At 39.2% G+C, this 16,179-nt stretch overlaps 2 protein-coding genes across 2 annotated transcripts; both read right to left on the bottom strand.

The window, feature by feature from the left end:
• Positions 1–2,863: 2,863 nt before the first annotated feature.
• Positions 2,864–4,028, bottom strand: LOC110690192 (dof zinc finger protein DOF3.4-like). Its single transcript, XM_021867026.1, has one exon. The coding sequence runs from the start codon at positions 3,746–3,748 to the stop codon at positions 3,089–3,091; it is 660 nt and encodes a 219-aa protein (XP_021722718.1). The 5' UTR covers positions 3,749–4,028; the 3' UTR covers positions 2,864–3,088.
• Positions 4,029–4,657: 629 nt separating this feature from the next.
• Positions 4,658–9,720, bottom strand: LOC110690128 (lysine histidine transporter-like 8). The gene is made up of 5 exons (XM_021866957.1): positions 9,069–9,720; positions 7,111–7,244; positions 6,522–6,949; positions 6,135–6,266; positions 4,658–5,288 (listed from the first exon to the last, which is right to left on the bottom strand). Exons 1-5 carry the CDS (start codon positions 9,467–9,469, stop codon positions 4,851–4,853), a joined length of 1,533 nt encoding a protein of 510 aa, XP_021722649.1. The 5' UTR covers positions 9,470–9,720; the 3' UTR covers positions 4,658–4,850.
• Between the last annotated feature and the right edge of the window lie 6,459 nt (positions 9,721–16,179).

Below are 16,179 nucleotides of genomic sequence, written 5' to 3'. Positions count from 1 at the left end.
AACGCTTTCATTGATATATATAAATGCAATATTCAAGTCGAAACCGATTATAGACAACTTGAGATGCTAAGAAAAAAAGAGAATGAGGGCTTTACTTCTTTCTTCAATAAGTGGAGAGAAACTTCCGCTAAAATGATTAAGGTACCTTTCGAAAAAGAATCTGTGAGGATGTTCATCAAAAATTTACAAGAAAAGTATTCAAAGAACTTAAAATATCAACACAACTTGAATACTTTCAAAGCCGTCTATGACATAGGCATCGAGAACGAAGATGACCTCGCAAAGCAAAAAGCTACTAACAATAGTAATCACAGTGGCTGGAAAGGAAAGAAGAACGACAATCCTCCTTCTTCCGAAAACGCCCACTATAGTAACAATGTTAGTACCTTTGATCTCAGTGAAGTTTTAGCCATGGATAACCAAGGATCTAAGAGGCAACTAAAGAAAGACTTCACCCCCATTGGGATGAGCTACGATACTGCCTTCGATCGACTCCATGCTAAGGGACTCATTACTCCCATTGGACCTATTCAAGATCCCGCACCTGAAAAGAGATTGCCTAGTTGGAATCTAGATGCACATTGCAAATATCATCAAGGTAGGGGTCATACTATTGAGAGCTGTTGGAAGCTAAAGGAGGCTATCCAACATTTGATCGATAATGACAAGCTTCCCATGCCTCCAACTAGCAAGAAGAGCGAGTGATGATAAAGCAAACGAAACAAGGCAAGAGGCGAGCTTTAGTGTATGATCACAGTGGGGTTCAAGTTTGGGGTAATGCTTGAAATATTCCCTACAGTTGGGTTAGGTTTTAAAAAAAATAAAGAAATTTTAACAATTCGTTGAGTGATACGTGTCCAGGGTGAGCTCCACTAACGGATTTTTGTTGTGGTGTTATTTTCTTTTTTTTTTCTTATTTTATTTGAGTTAAATTTTATGTTGCTAAATTGTGATTTTGCCTTAACGTTTGAACACATGGTGGTAGTACGTCAATATTTCTCTTACATTTTATGAAGGTTATTTACGGGTTAAAAGATAGAATTATTAAGGTGCTACATAGGTATAAAAATGGCAATGGATTCGGTTATTATAAATCTTGTCTTCCTTAATAGTTTGTTTTGCAGCAAATTTTTATCACGAAGTTTAATTAGCACATCAACTACAGTTCTTGATAGACCTGACAAATGGGTCATTCGGGTCGGGTATGAGTCGGGTCATTTCGGGTTGGGTCAAGTTCGGGTCAAAAGGTTATCGGGTCAAGTTCGGGTCATTTCGGGTTTCGGGTTGATTTCGGGTCGGGTCGGGTATCGGGTCAACACTTCGGGTCGGGTCAGATCGGGTTTCGGGTCAATTTTTGGGTTAACTTCGGGTCGGGTCGGGTCGGGTCAACTTCGAGTCGAGTCATATTCGGGTGATTCATTGGGTTAAAATCAATTCTGTATATATATATATTTATTTATTTATTGACGAAAAACTCACTATATTTATTAAGGCTATTTTTTTCGTGGAACATAGTAATTGTTTGACTTATATTAACCTTTTTTTTTTTTTTGTGTTTAGATTGAGAATCACTTTCAGGATCTCCTGAAACTAAGAGGGATGCTCTAACTAATTGAGTTATACCTCACTCTCTTATTGATCTTAGTTTTAATACGTACTCTTATTATCATTGTCATTGTTGTAATAATTTCTTTGAATTATTCTTATACTCTCTCCGTCCCAAATTACTCTTAACGATTTGACATTTTGCACTATTTACACATCTCACTTTGACCGTCTTTTTAGCTATTATATGAAAGTCAATGTAGTCATGTAAGATGTTGTTGGAACTATTTTAATGTATAATTTCCTAATATAAACTTTTTATAACTTATACAATTATTTACTAAAAGAAGTTAAAGGTTGGGTCATTTTCGGGTCGGGTCAACTTTGGGTCGGGTCGTTTCGGGTCTCGGGTCTCGGGTCATCTCGGGTCGGGTCGTTTCGGGTTGGGTCATTTCGGGTTTTGGGTCAAGGTCGGGTCAGTTCCACTTCGGGTCGGGTATGGGTCGGGTCGGGTTAATTCGGGTCGGTTTTGGGTCATGGGTCGGGTCATTCGGGTCGGGTCATCAGGTCTGGGTCAAGATTGTCGGTTCTAGTTCTTGACAAATTATTTACACATACAAGGAGATGTGTATCAACAAAATTCTTTATTGCTTAAATTTTAACATTTTTATAGAATGACAAATTTATTGCATATATTGGACTCCTATTCTTATAAACCACCATACTTGAGGTAATAGAAACTATTGTTTTAATAGGACGTTTATCCTATTGTGATTACTTAAATTTATTGAAACAATTAATTTTTTGTGGTTGTCGTAAACCCATAATTTAGCTTACAATATATTTTTATGCTATTGACCACATTGTGTGACAATCCTGATTAGGCAACTCATGACCGACCGAATAATCATTGATCAAGCAACTCCTGACTAACTAAATAACCTCTGACCAACTGAGTAACTTCTAACCGACTAATCTATGACCAACCGAAGAACCCCTTACCGATCGAGTAACCCTTAACCAAGTAAACCCTGACTGACTGAGTAAACCCTGACTGATTGAGTAACCTATAACCGAGTGAATAATGTCTGACTGAGTAAGTAACCCCTAACCAAGTTTTCCAACCACATATGAAACTTTGTATTCAGCATAATGTAGACATTGTAGCTATATATGTAGATTCTCATGATCATAAAAGATTTCGAGAAGCATGACGATCTTATCTAATTTATGCTTCGATACACAAGTGATTGTTCGATCATATGATTCGTATCATTCACGTAATTACCGTTTAAAATCGTAGTTAAAGTAATGAAGATTGAGAAATATTAGGATACTATTATCCACAAAAACAAGCATTATCCACTCTCTAAACACTAAACCATACACACATTGACCCAAGTTTAGGGAACATCCTCTACAAAGATATCTTATGCTCATAACACCCCAATAAAACTACCAATTGGAAACTGAAATAACACATTTCGAGGGTAAAAAAGTTTATCATCCTAGGGAAGGTAAAAGACACAGTAAAAAAAAACTTTCACTCTAAACCTTTACCAGACGTTGATATTGTCAGGTCAGACCAACCAAAGCAATCGGAACCGTCCATTCCATCTCCATTAACAAACTGCCACGTGTTGGTACCGTCATTCTGACCCATAACATGATTCTCATCCCTCATACTCATGGATCCTCCAAACCCGAAACCGATATCAGCAAATCCAGATGACCCAATATCAAACCCGAGCCCGAGCCCGTACCCGGGCAATCCCGTAAACATTCCACCATTTACATGATTAGCATTATTATTAGTAGTGGTAGCAGTGGTAGTGAGTAAAGAAGTGAAACTCGTTTCATCATTCAAGTCCAATTCCAAGTCATCATTGTTCCGTAGCTGCGAAATCATTTCCGCCGTTTTGATACCCGCGGGCGCGGAAGAGAGTGGAAATGAGGAGGAAGACGAGGAGGAGGAGCGAGAACGCTTGGACTTCTTACGAGTGCCGCCGCCAACAGGGACATTGCGGAGAGTACCACCGCGAGTCCAAAAGCGGCGGCAAGACTTGCAAAAGTAGCGAGGTTGAGATAAGTTGTAGTTATTGTAGTAACAGAATTTTGTGTTGGTTGAGTCGCAACGTGGGCACGGTAGATTTTCTGGCTCGTGCCGTGGTTCGACACCGCAGCCTTCCACCTCGGCGTTCATTGTTTGTAGATCGATGTGATTTTGGGAGAAGAGAGGGTGAGAGAAGAGGGGTGTGTGAGGGAATGAGTGAGTTGCTTAGGGAGGAGGGTTTTGTTATGGGGTTTGGGGGACAAAGTGTGAAGAAGGGAATGATACGATTTTTGGAATGTTAGTGTGAATTGGAGTGGATGTTTTGTTTATTATTGTATTCTATTGGATTAACAGCATCCAATCAAAATTGCACTTTTTAAATAATGTTGGTTTGTTAGTGTGTTCGATTGGTAGTGTTGCGGTTAAATATCATCATGATTCATGCATCCTAGATTCCTATCTCCTAGTATGGTTTTATTATAACTATGTAATAATCTTGTTTTAGGTGATGGAAATTCAAACATGCATTTGTTGCTCTCCTCAAGAATAAATAAATAAATAAATAAATAAATAAAATAAAATGATTATTGATAACATGAATATTATAATTTCCTAGTTCTTAATTAGCCTGGTGATAATGTTTAAAAATATTCTTAATTTTGCTATACTTTTTTTTTAACCAAAGTTATTTTGGATAGAAAATTTAAGTTGTATTACATTCGTCTCGAATTAACCATGATAAGGTTAATCTACTACCTACAAAATATAATATACAAATTCCACAATTCATCAAGTCACCATGTATAAGTGTTTTTTTGTTTTTTTTTTTTAATTTTTTTCTTTAAGTACAACACACTTCATACCAAGTCAACAAATGGTTTTAAAAATACCTTACAGTCTTTGTTGAGTTTAAGGTAATGGAGCACATGAGTAATGATATTGCTCTCCACCTCATATCCTTGTGGTTTAGGGATCAAATTCCATAAATCCATTCGAGGAATAATTGGATTAATAACTGGAATACTAGAGAGCGTAGAAAACAATCGTGAAGACATAATGTGAAAAAACCTTGCTTATGTAAAAGCAAAAATAAATCAAAAGCATCCTCAAAATTTACATATTACACAAATTATCAAGAAGCAAAACAGCGTGGTCTGCGCCCTTGTGGCGCACATACAAATATAGCAGTTGGTAAGTCCTACTATTAGTTTGGCTTAAAGAACTTTAACTTGAGTCCACTAGTAACAATGCTTCAAATTCCTCCAATTGAAAATGCAAGGCTGAAAGCAATTCCAATCCATCCTAGGATCCAGTTCAAATACCAACTGCAACTGTGTTTCGGTGGCTGCTTAAGGAGCACCCACATGAAGCAAGGGTAAGCAAATGTGACAGGGAGAGTGAGCCCTCCCAACAAGCCAGCAAGACTTGATAGGAAGGGGAATGCCACGCCTATAAGGAGATTGACAAATCCGTAGAAAACTCTGAAACTGGACCTAACCCATACTGAGCATGGGCGATTAGTCCTGCTTGTATAGCTGGCTTCGAAGCTGTCAAAAACAGGCATGGAGTATATCTGGAAGCTGCTCAAGCAACTGAATACGACCAAAAGGAAAGTCATTGCTAGTAGTCCTCGAGCAATGTCATGACTATGGAATGCATATATAGCAGTGAGCATCCCCCCTGAAGGCATCTGTAAGAGGGAAATGCATTTAATTCATATTTTTGACAGAACATCATGAATGAAAGCGATAAGATCATATAATCAATTAATCAGTAGATCATCAGGATAAATTTTCAATCATAATATTATGTGAATCTGTCTAGATCTGACATAATTTTCAACTCCAGCTTTTGTTATTAAGTGGTCAAAAGACATGATATAATGTATGAATATCAGATCTATGAGAAAGTAAGTAGGCATTCTCATGAGATGAAGTATTCACATGAATATCAAATAGAAACAGGAAGCATAGTTTTACCAAATAGCAGGGAAGGTCCTGAGTTATGGGTACAATCATGTAAGAGCAAGGTCCTGCATTATGGGTACAATCATGCAAGTATCTTTGATCAGAAAGGCAGTGATGTCTTTCGATGCCGACTTAATTTCTCAGTAGCAAAGTGCAGGCCATAGCATGCTGACACAGATTGTGGAAGATGAATTTTAAAACATTTGAGCAGCTAGTTCTAATCTAGAGTGCAGTTAATGCAAACAATATTCTAATTCTGCTTAAAAGACAATCTAGTTTATATGTAAATTATGGTAGCGTTCAAGAACTTCCACAGATTATCTTAACCAAATCCACCCTATAAATTGATATTGAGTATTGACTCTCTCAAGTCCTAATATAACAAAGGAAAGTGCAACTTCTAATATAAGATTCCATTTGTTGCGTGATCTTATTCAAATTATTAGAGAGCATGATTTTTATTCACCATGAATCCCTGATCATAGTTATGTTTTCCTTTAGGTGATCTGAATAATAATTATATACATATAGATACACAAAGTTATTAGATATGTAGAAGCCAGACTTACAAGGTTCCCGTACGCCCAATATCCTCCAATTGCTATGGGAAAGAGGCACATGGCAATGAAAAAATACGCAACTTTAGCTCCCTTCCACATTGGTACATGAGCTGGATGCTTAAACGTTGATGGCATTGTAGCCTGAAACAGCCATGTCATGAGCTTAAATGTACAAAATCATCAAAATCAAGTTCACAAAGTTAATGATACATTCTAACTACTGCACAAGATTTTCTTTGCAACTTTTGATTTCACATGCTTTAAGTGATCATGCTATAGTCTGCTGCTGTCAATTTAAAAATCTTTTTTCCAAGTACAAGAGCTACGAAATTGGATACATTAGAGACAGAAAACAATATTATGACATCACTGTTTTAAAGCTGAAGAATTCCATACCTGGATCTCCAAGACTAAATTGTGGCCCCTGAATGCAAAGGCTATTATTCCAAGAGCATTGAGAACTGAAAACAAGGAAGCTGTTGCTGATGGAAATGAGACTGGCTCATACGAGATTTGTGGTGGCCTACGTTGACTTACGGAAAGCACCCAAACCATGGTAGAATAGGTGATAGCAGTGACTGCCCCAACAAGTGAGAGTCCAGCTATTGAATTAAGATTTGGAAGCTGAGATAGAACGATGCACAATGAAGTGAAAACCAGGTACCATTCAACTGTAGTCAGAGGGTTTGATGAGCAAAGTGGTCCACAAACTATTTCGAAAAAAAGTTTCATTGTCTCCCCTCCGACCAGTATCAGAGCAGTTGCAGTTCCAGCAGACAAATATACAGTTGGAAAGAGTGCAAGCCATACACCAAGCTTTTTCCCTACATAACAAAGAATGATTTGAGGTAATTAGCTGAGAAGCTATTGAAGTCTGACAGTCATCAATGTGAAATGAAGAATGCTAGAAATTATACTGATTAGGACCAGAATTCGTTTTCCATTTTCAATAAGAGGTGACTGCACAAAATGTACGAAAGCATACCAAATGCAGCTTCTGCCAGTTCAACGTATCTGTTATATCTTTTCCCAGGCACGGCTTCATGTAGCTGAACGAGAATCCACAGCGTGTAGAGTTGCCAAAAGTAGGCTATGGTCAATGCAAATATACCCCAACCCCTGCAATACATTGATTTGAAGCATTGAGACAGATATCTTTCTTACTTTCAACTATAAGAAACTATATTTTGGTCACATCAAATTGTGAGGCAATGTAATACTTTTGTTACAATGTAATTAGCTTAAATGGACAAAAAGGTGCATGTAAGCAATAAAATTCAGAGATCATTTTAGATAAAATTTACGTATTTAAGATGTTCATGTAATTGCAATAACATCAACAGTTTGTACTATAAGGTTTCTGCTGGCATTTACAAGTAGGCAACCATATCATCCAAACCGGCTATTTCTGGGATAAATCTGAGTCCATGCTTCGTAAGGTGGTATTGAGATACAGACAACATACATATAATGTTACGTTTTCACTACCAATTTCAAATAAAAACCTTCATTTGTAAAGTCAAGGCATAGAATAACTGAATAAGGTTATGTTTTCGGTTGTCCACAGCTTACTTGTGTTTTTTTTAGCAAAGGAAAAGAGAGCCTAAATCATTATTCTGTACAAATCATTGCATACAGTTTCAAATGAACTACACTATTAACAGTCATTGCAATTGCACTATTCAAGGTGTTCGAAGCTAATGATATCTTAAGAATCCATGCCAAATATGCAGTACTATTTTAAGGATTACTAAGGAAAAGTGAAAAAGTAAAAAGGTTTACAATTTGTACCAAAGTCAGACAAATTTGCAAAGGTGTTAAAAGCACATCATTGTTATCACTAAATAGAACAATATCATAATTTGGCATAAACAAAAACAAAAACAGAAAAAAAAATAAAATAAAGTTTATATTTTGACCAGAAATTGAGAATGTGAACCTAAATGGTCCCCTCATTCAAATAGCAACATTGAAACAAAATCATTACTGGTCCCGGTAATTGGCAACAGCAAGTCAAAAATCATGGGAGGTATGCAGAAAGCAAAAGCTGGGTGTGATATAACTTAATCATTTTGTTAATCCAATCATCATCTTTCTTCTTATTCTTCTTTTTCCTACCATTAAAAGAAATATATAGATTAATTTCATCCAAAAAGTATAAAGAACATCCCCACTTCTTGTTCACTTTAATTAGATTAAGCATGCTTAACTACACTCCATGATTAGAGCTTATTAGCAACAAAAACCGGAAACTTAAATTTGATGAAGGAATTTAAATGAGTATTTACAGTATATTTTAATACCCCCATTAATTTTTTGGTGCAACAAAGGTGTATTACTTGTGAGATAATAAATATTCCTGTTATAGATTAAAATTAATGGGGCAGTAAAAATGATAATTTTCTCTAAACATCCTATTATATTATTCCGAAATCCAAAGTAACGGAACTAATTCTAAAGGAAGAGAGTACATGTTTGTACAACCAAATAATCACATGATTGATATTTGACCAACAAATAGTTAGACTCTTACTTTGCTAGAGAGGTAAGAATCAATACATGTGGTCCTTCAGAGTCTCAGATATACAAGTACCCTTTATGTTACCATTTGTACAAGTGTGCCACTGTAAAAATTCTTGCAATAAATTGGAATCTACAATTATTTCAGGGAAATTAACTTTCAAAAATCAGATATTACCAGTAATTTATTTCATGCACCAAATTCAGGCAAATCAATATTCTACATTACTAGTTCAAATTACAGTGTCCCTGCACTACAATTGTCTGTCCCTCGAATACAATTGTCTGAGGGAGTAAATGACAAACAATTAACCACCCAAATTAATAATAAAACACCCACAAAATTCCAAATTCAAAAGTAAGAATTAAAATTAAAAAAAAAAAAAAAAAAAAAAAAAGGTTAAAAGGAGAGAGAGAAATTACCATCCAAGAAAAGAGAAGGCAACAGGAAGAACAAGAGCTTGAAACCCAACACCAGCATTAAGGTTATGAAACGCAGCGTAATGAGCATTACCATTTCTAGACTCAGTAATAGGAAGCCAAGCATCTTGTGGGTTAAGCTTAGTTAAATGACCAACTTCTTCTAAATAACCTTTCATATTAACCAACACCCTTTTCATGGGTGTTCCAATAGGACTTAAAAACCTTGGTGAAATAAATGAAGTGGGTGTCCATGCTGCAGACTTGGACTCTTTCGCCGCCGCACCACCCGCAATTGGTGGCCTCGGAGAGCGTTGTCCGGTGGGTGTTAGTATCTCTGGTGTTGATGTTGCCCGCGGTGTTGCGGGGATTGAAATAAGCTCAGTTTCTAGCCTTTCATCCATTAGTTTGTGTAATGTATTTGGTATTGTATTTTGAAGTAGCAGAGTTTGTTTGAGTTTGGTTTTCTATAAAGGGAAGGGGGGAGTGGTATGGTAGGGGAGTGTGTGAGTGGAGAGAGAGTGTAGTGGGAAACAATGAAAAAGTGTTGTGTACGAGATAAAATTAAAGGGATTCGATGCAAGTGTAGGAGGAGCTGTGACTGAACAGCAGATACTTTGTTCGTTTTCTTTTTAATGTTGAATATTTCACGCTTATTAATACATGCATCAATTTTTTTGTTTAAATATCTTGTACTCCATATTATTAATACTAGTTTTTAGTCTTTCACTCATTTGTTACCATTTCTTTTCACGAGTGTATCTAGGAGCATAGGGTCTATATAGTTGACATGCAAATAAGAGAGCAATTTGAGGTTCGGTGATATATTTTATCTCTTACGGGGCGTTTGGCAACAGGGATAGGGATAATTAGGGCTGAGCAAAACTACCCGAAAACCCGAAAAATCGATCCGTAACCGTTCCGAAAATTAGGGTACATGTAGGGAATATTTCAAGCATTATCCCTATCTTGAACCATACAGTGATCATACACTAAAATACAGTAGCGTCCAAAGGGAAAGAAGATAGAGCAAAATAGTCGCCAACAAGTTTTAGGAACTTGTAAACCGTTCACGAAGTGAAGGTTACACCCCTTAACGATCCAGGAGATCGTCAACTCCAATAGGTCTGAAACCATGACCGGTAGTTTGGGGATGAAGGTACAAATCCAACCTAAAAGAGATTGAACCTGCCCTAATAATAGGCCTCTACTTTATTCTGATCGTATTTATGTGCGCTTTTTGACTAACATGCAATCAATAGGTTAACCCTAAACCTCTTTATCTATGTTGGTTGAATATTAATGCACAAATAAACCTATTATTGGCGATCACTTGAATTATAATCAAATTAACCCTAAACAAGATTATTAATTATCTTATTAAGCGTGATTACAAGTACCGATTCCCTTTAAATATGCATAAAAGGTGTGATCAAGCAATAAAAATAAATATGATCAAGCAACATAATAATCATAAATAATAACAATTAAAATCATAATTATAACAATAATAATAATCCTGTTAAAGCATAATAATAATAATAGCAAGATCCTAGGCATGATACTAACAAGATTAATAACAAACCCTAGCATGTCACTAAACAATAAAAATCAAAGTTTTATCCCTAACATGTTACTAACAAGAATATTAGAAAAAAAATAGGAAGCATCGCATAAATCACAATTGTCATATTTGATATTAGAAATTATAGTTGTTACCCTAAACATGATACTAGAAAGATCAAAATGCCCTAACATGACATTAGGAATCATAATAGTAACCTAGACATGATTTCTATATCATAATATCAATAAATCAATTAAAGCACTTACTTGGATGCCTCGTACCTCTTTCTATTAACAAAATACACACGTTAGTAACTTCAAGGAAAATAATAAAACAAACAATTAAATTAAATAATTGAAAAAGAGATTTGGGACCAAACCCTCAGAAATTAAAACCTTTCACGTCTAGGGCAAAGGCAACGTCGAACTTGGCTAGGTGTTTCTTGGTCTTGTGAATGCGGAATTTTGTATACGAAAGCTAGAGAGAAAGAAAGAGAGAGAAATCTTGAAAACTAGAGAGAATAAGAAAACTAGAGAATTGGTTATTGAAAACGGAGATTTTAGGAGGCTATTTATAGAGAAAATCAGCCGAACGGATAGAAAAACAAATCAGAGTTTCGACGAGAATAAAACTCGATTAGCGCTAGACGCTGGACACTAGCGTCGGGCGCCAAACATTAGCGCCAGGCGCTAATCCTTGTCGTCAGGCGCTAGTAATTAATTTCACGCGTTTTCTTAGTTTTGATAAAATTTAGCCGTACAGAAGGGCAAAATCGTATTTTCCTTAAAAACATTCTTTTATTCTGATTAAAACTTTAAAAATTCAACTAAAGTCAATTTATCAATGCTAATTGAATTAGGAATGAAAAGAACCTTCTAGAAGAATCTAGAAGACTAAAATCAATTCTAATTGCATTAGGAATGATAAATCTATATTAGGCCCTCCTCTAGATCATTGGCCGCACATAAAGATCAACCGGGCCTAGTTTAGTAATTTGGCCATAACTTCCTCATTATTCATCGGAATTGGGCTTATAATATATCGTTGGAAAGCTCTTTTCAAGCCCCATCCAATGATACCATTATTGGACCCTTGCCATGGACCAAACCGAAATAGATTGGCTGTTTTATTAAAATAGGTTAGAAAAGAAATATTTCCAAAAACAGAAAGAAGAGATATTTTAATTAAAAACATCCTCATCACTAGACTTTTCACACTTTCGCTTTATTCGATAATCAAATGACATGAAAGTCATTCATCACTGGGTTTGGTTTTGGGGAGACACATTTGGGTGTCTACAGAAGCCCCCACTTTGACTGAGTTTGGAGAAACGCAAGTTTCGAAAACAAAAGTCAAAGTATCGATAGGGACGGAGAATGATTCAGAACGTTCTGCGATCCTAAATCATTCTTGTAACGCCGACACCTGCAAAACTAGCGTTAGTTAAAACAGATAAAAGATTTAAGAAACGCGTATCTTGCACTGTCGAGCACGCATCTCTAGAAGTAACCGATTTGTTGTTGTTGCTGTATTTGTTGTGACAACCTTCCACAAGCCAGGGAACGCCATCCTGCTGTTTGTTTTGACGGTCTTCTGCAAGCTAGAGAATACCACCTGAAGACTGTTATGCTTGTAACTGCCTCCAATTCCGCCGTGATAGACTTTTCCAAGCTAGAGAACCCCATCAAAGATTGTTTCGCCTGAACGACCTTCTAGCGCTTTGTGACCATCTTCCGCAAGCCAGGGAACACGATCGAAGATAACTTCGCTTGAAATCACCTCCATTTGTTTGTGACAACTCTCCGCAATCTAGGGAACGCTGTCAAAGACATCCTCGCCTGAAGCTTACCGAAGACCCACGCATGTCGATCTTTTGCTTTTGCCATGCCTGTATGTCGGCGCTTTTGCTGCTTTTGAACCTGCACGTCGGTGCTTTCTGAATTGTGAACCAGTATGTCGGTGCCTCTGTTGATTGAACCATTACGTCGGTGCCTTTGCTGTATGAACCATTACGTCGGTGCTTTGCGATGAGCCAATGCTTAGGCGCTTTAAGCTAAGTGAGACGATCATTTAGCAGGTCGATCACTTTATGAAATTGTAATCAAGCCGATCACTAAATCATGTCAAATTTCTTAGAGGGGCTAACTGGCGTACCAAGGAACCCAAAATTGCCGTACGAGGTCAAAATAACTGCTCTAAGTAGCTGAGTGTGCCGTCGCCACTGAAATTCTACTGGCGCCACAAATTTGGCTCTAGCGCCAGGCGCTTGAACTAGAGCCAGGCGCTAAACCTTATCGTCTGGCGCCAAAGCCTGTCACTTGGCGCTAGAGTCGGGATTTCCGTATATATCCCTTTCTTCGTCATTTCCGCTGCTGCTGCTTGCTTTTGTTCGAAAAATCGCCGCTGAGCTTCAATTCACTCGTTCTTGCTCGTTTCTCAACCAAATTCACTCAAGTTTGTTGCAAATCGAAGCTTCTTTCATCTACTTTCCCGATCTATGTAAGTTTCCTTCAAACCCACTCCGGTTTTGATGAACTTCGCACATATTAGTTTACGAATTTCTTGAAAATTCAAAACTCATAATGCTTAATTCACTTTGTTTGTCAAATTTTATGCCATGAAATTGCTTGATTATGTTTATATATTGCCTTGGGAGTAATTTGAGACTTGTTTGACTCAATTTGGTGAAGAAACGAACACATCACCATTGTTGGACCTCTTAAGGTCGGGAATACAATGTAGCTTGTTCTTGATGTTTTTTCTAGAAATTCTTGTCCAATTTGTCACAATAATTACCATAGTATTGCAAGAAATTGTTTGGATGCTTGAAAAATGTCGTGCTTAATTTTAAATTGTGCTCTGTTTTAGTACCACATACTCTGTTTTTTTACGAACATAGTATCATGCGGCAAGGCGAACCTTAGATTCTATAGAACCTTAATTTATGATGATTTTGCACAATGTAGTATGGCTAGAAAGCGAGATTCGGGTTCACGGTCCCGAGACACACGACGGGAGCATGAGGCCGTAGAGGAGGACGCCGACCCATCCACTTCTCTCGGTCCCTTCCCTGAGTGGGATGAGCGGACTTTGTACTTCTCCCGCGTCCACCACATCTCTGAGAGGGTGCGACGTGGGAGTTGGTAGGACGCGCTACCATGGCTCGGGCTGCGATACCCTAGGCGACCTGTACAAGATGCACATCGGCGTCGATGGAGAGGTGAGACTTCTATGGGAGTCTTGCGGGTTGGCTGCGCTGTTCGAGACCTCGGAGGCCATGATTGCCTCTAACGGGGGTCACCACGTGGCTTGCGCCCTGGTGGAGTTCTTCTGGGACACCACCAACACTTTCTACTTCCCTTGGGGTGAGATGATGGTCACTCTGACCGACTTCAGTCTCATTACGGGACTGGAGTTTAGTTCCACTACGCTGTCGTTCGACAGCGACACCAGTGTCTTCTCTCTTGAGGTTGAGGAGCTGTTGGTTCTGATTTCTGTTCGGGATCGTGCTAAGGTAGAGTCGACTCAGTTCAGCGCTAAGAGCATTCGCCGATCGACTCTGGTGGCAGCTTTCGAGGATGATGCGACCACCCGAGAGCAGCGGGTGCGCATATTTGTGCTTATCTTGCTGTCAGGGACGTTTTCCCCTAACAAGGGTAGTAGAGTGCTATTTTACTACCTGCCTGCGGTCCATGATCTTCACCTGATCGGGACCTATGACTGGGCCAGCCTGGCCCATGCTGATTTGTCCGAGCGTTGCGAGACTCGTGCCGACACCGGTCCTTCACGGGGAACGTTGCTCTGTCCGGCTTCTGGAGAGTAGTAGAGGTATACTTTACCTCCCATAAAGTTTAGCTCTAAGATTTTGGTTAGCACTTGCTGATACTGTTTCCTTTTTTAGATCTGGTTTTACGAGTACTTTCCTTTAGTTGCGCCGGCGAGACCGTCGCCACGCGGGTTTCCGGTGAGCGCCTGTTGTGGGGGCCGCCGCGTTGGGACGTCTACTGCTTATGTCCGAGATCAAGTCCTCTCGGTATGGTTCTTTGCATAGTTGAACACTTTCGTATTACCTTTAGTAGATTCTTATCTCATAGGCGTTCTTTTCAGGAGCCTGACGTGTAGTACCGGCCGTGGAACGGCTTGGTTATCCCGAGATTAGCTGCGCAGTACACCGCTGAGCGTCGTTACTTTTTAGGGACATATGGAGCGATCGCATATCTTGGATAGAGGGTTGCTATTCAGCATTCCTCAGACACTTTCGTCATTTCTGCTCCTCCGCCACGTCATATGTTCAATGGCGCGAGGCTGGTGAGCATGTTAGAGAGGGCTGGCACCCCTTGGCGATCTTATGCGATCTCTGGGCGGTGCTATGAGGAGGAGCTGCTGCCACTGTTAGCTCCAGCCCCTGTTCTGGCTGAGGAGGTGGCGGTATGATTTTCATCTTTTACCTTTGGTTAAGTAGCCCCCAAGTGATATTTTACTTACCTTGATTTGCTTTCGTTAGGCTGGGCCTACTGAGTTCGTGGCACCTCATATGTCCATCCATTACTAGGGGACATACGGGCCGATCGAGGAGATGATTCCTCCGGCTCCTGAGGATGAGCGCTTCGTGGAGCGGTCGATTCCTCGCCACCAGTCTCGGGTAAGCTTTATTTATTTGCAATTTATTCATGTATGTTATGCATTGTTACTGATTTCATCTCTTTGACAGTTCTCGCGCGAGGTGGTCACGGCGATGGCACGATGTGTAGACGCCTTCCGGAGCCAGCTCGTTCGGATGAGGATTATAGCTACGTGCCGTCGCGACGACGCGGTTCAGGAGGTAGCCTTCCTTCTTATTTCTGCGTTATTGCTTCTATTTTTATTGTTTCTGACTTAGTTTCTTCTTGTAGGGTCAGCCCATTCCTTCTTGTACCCAGACAAGAACTGAGGTCCGGAGAGACCCGACGAGGTCTAGCTCGAGACGTCGCCGTACTGGTTCTGGCGGTCGGGGTGGTCGCTCTAAGGCTGCTCGGACCGAGGCGGTGGAGGGCTCAGGCTCTTCATCTGAGGGGGCACGTGCTGAGCCGGTAGGCCAGGAAGAGGCTACCTCGGCTCTTAGGGGTGGTGGGATGTACGAGGTCGGCTCGTCATCGCAGCAACCTCCGCAGCCTCAGCCTCATGGCGATCTTGGGTGGACGTGTCCTTTGTTGAGTTTTCCACCACCCGAGGAGACTGGAGCTGGAGCTGGTGGAGAGGTTACTCCTCGTACTGCGCAGTTTTATGATATTAATGGGCGTCTCTCATCATCTGCGTCCTCCGACGCCGTAGTTTATGCCTGTGTTTTTTTATTTTTGACTTGTATAGAACTTTGCCTTTATTAGACTCATTTATTAGACATATTTGTATATACTTATCATTTTGAGTTTATTTATTTAACATTTATTTTTCATTTTTATGTGCATATTTGTGTGTGCAGAGAATTGTGATAATTAATAATTTTGCACAAAAATTCCATCATCTTTATTATTGATGGAAGGTATCCGACTTTGTCCCCCAAAAAATGAA

This window comes from Chenopodium quinoa, unplaced genomic scaffold (assembly GCF_001683475.1).
Source record: "Chenopodium quinoa cultivar QQ74 unplaced genomic scaffold, ASM168347v1, whole genome shotgun sequence".
NCBI lineage: Eukaryota > Viridiplantae > Streptophyta > Magnoliopsida > Caryophyllales > Amaranthaceae > Chenopodium > Chenopodium quinoa.
The sequence above is the reverse complement of the archived record's forward strand: the minus strand, read 5'-3'. Positions and strand labels throughout refer to the sequence as shown.

Coding starts and splice junctions, on each gene's coding strand:
- LOC110690128 (XM_021866957.1), bottom strand. CDS start 9,469: ATGGATGAAAGGCTAGAAACTGAGCTTATTTCAATCCCCGCAACACCG. Junction 7,245..9,068: donor GCCTTCTCTTTTCTTGGATG/GTAATTTCTCTC, acceptor AATGTATTGCAG/GGGTTGGGGTATATTTGCAT. Junction 5,289..6,134: donor ATTGGGCGTACGGGAACCTT/GTAAGTCTGGCT, acceptor TCCCTCTTACAG/ATGCCTTCAGGGGGGATGCT.
- LOC110690192 (XM_021867026.1), bottom strand. CDS start 3,748: ATGAACGCCGAGGTGGAAGGCTGCGGTGTCGAACCACGGCACGAGCCA.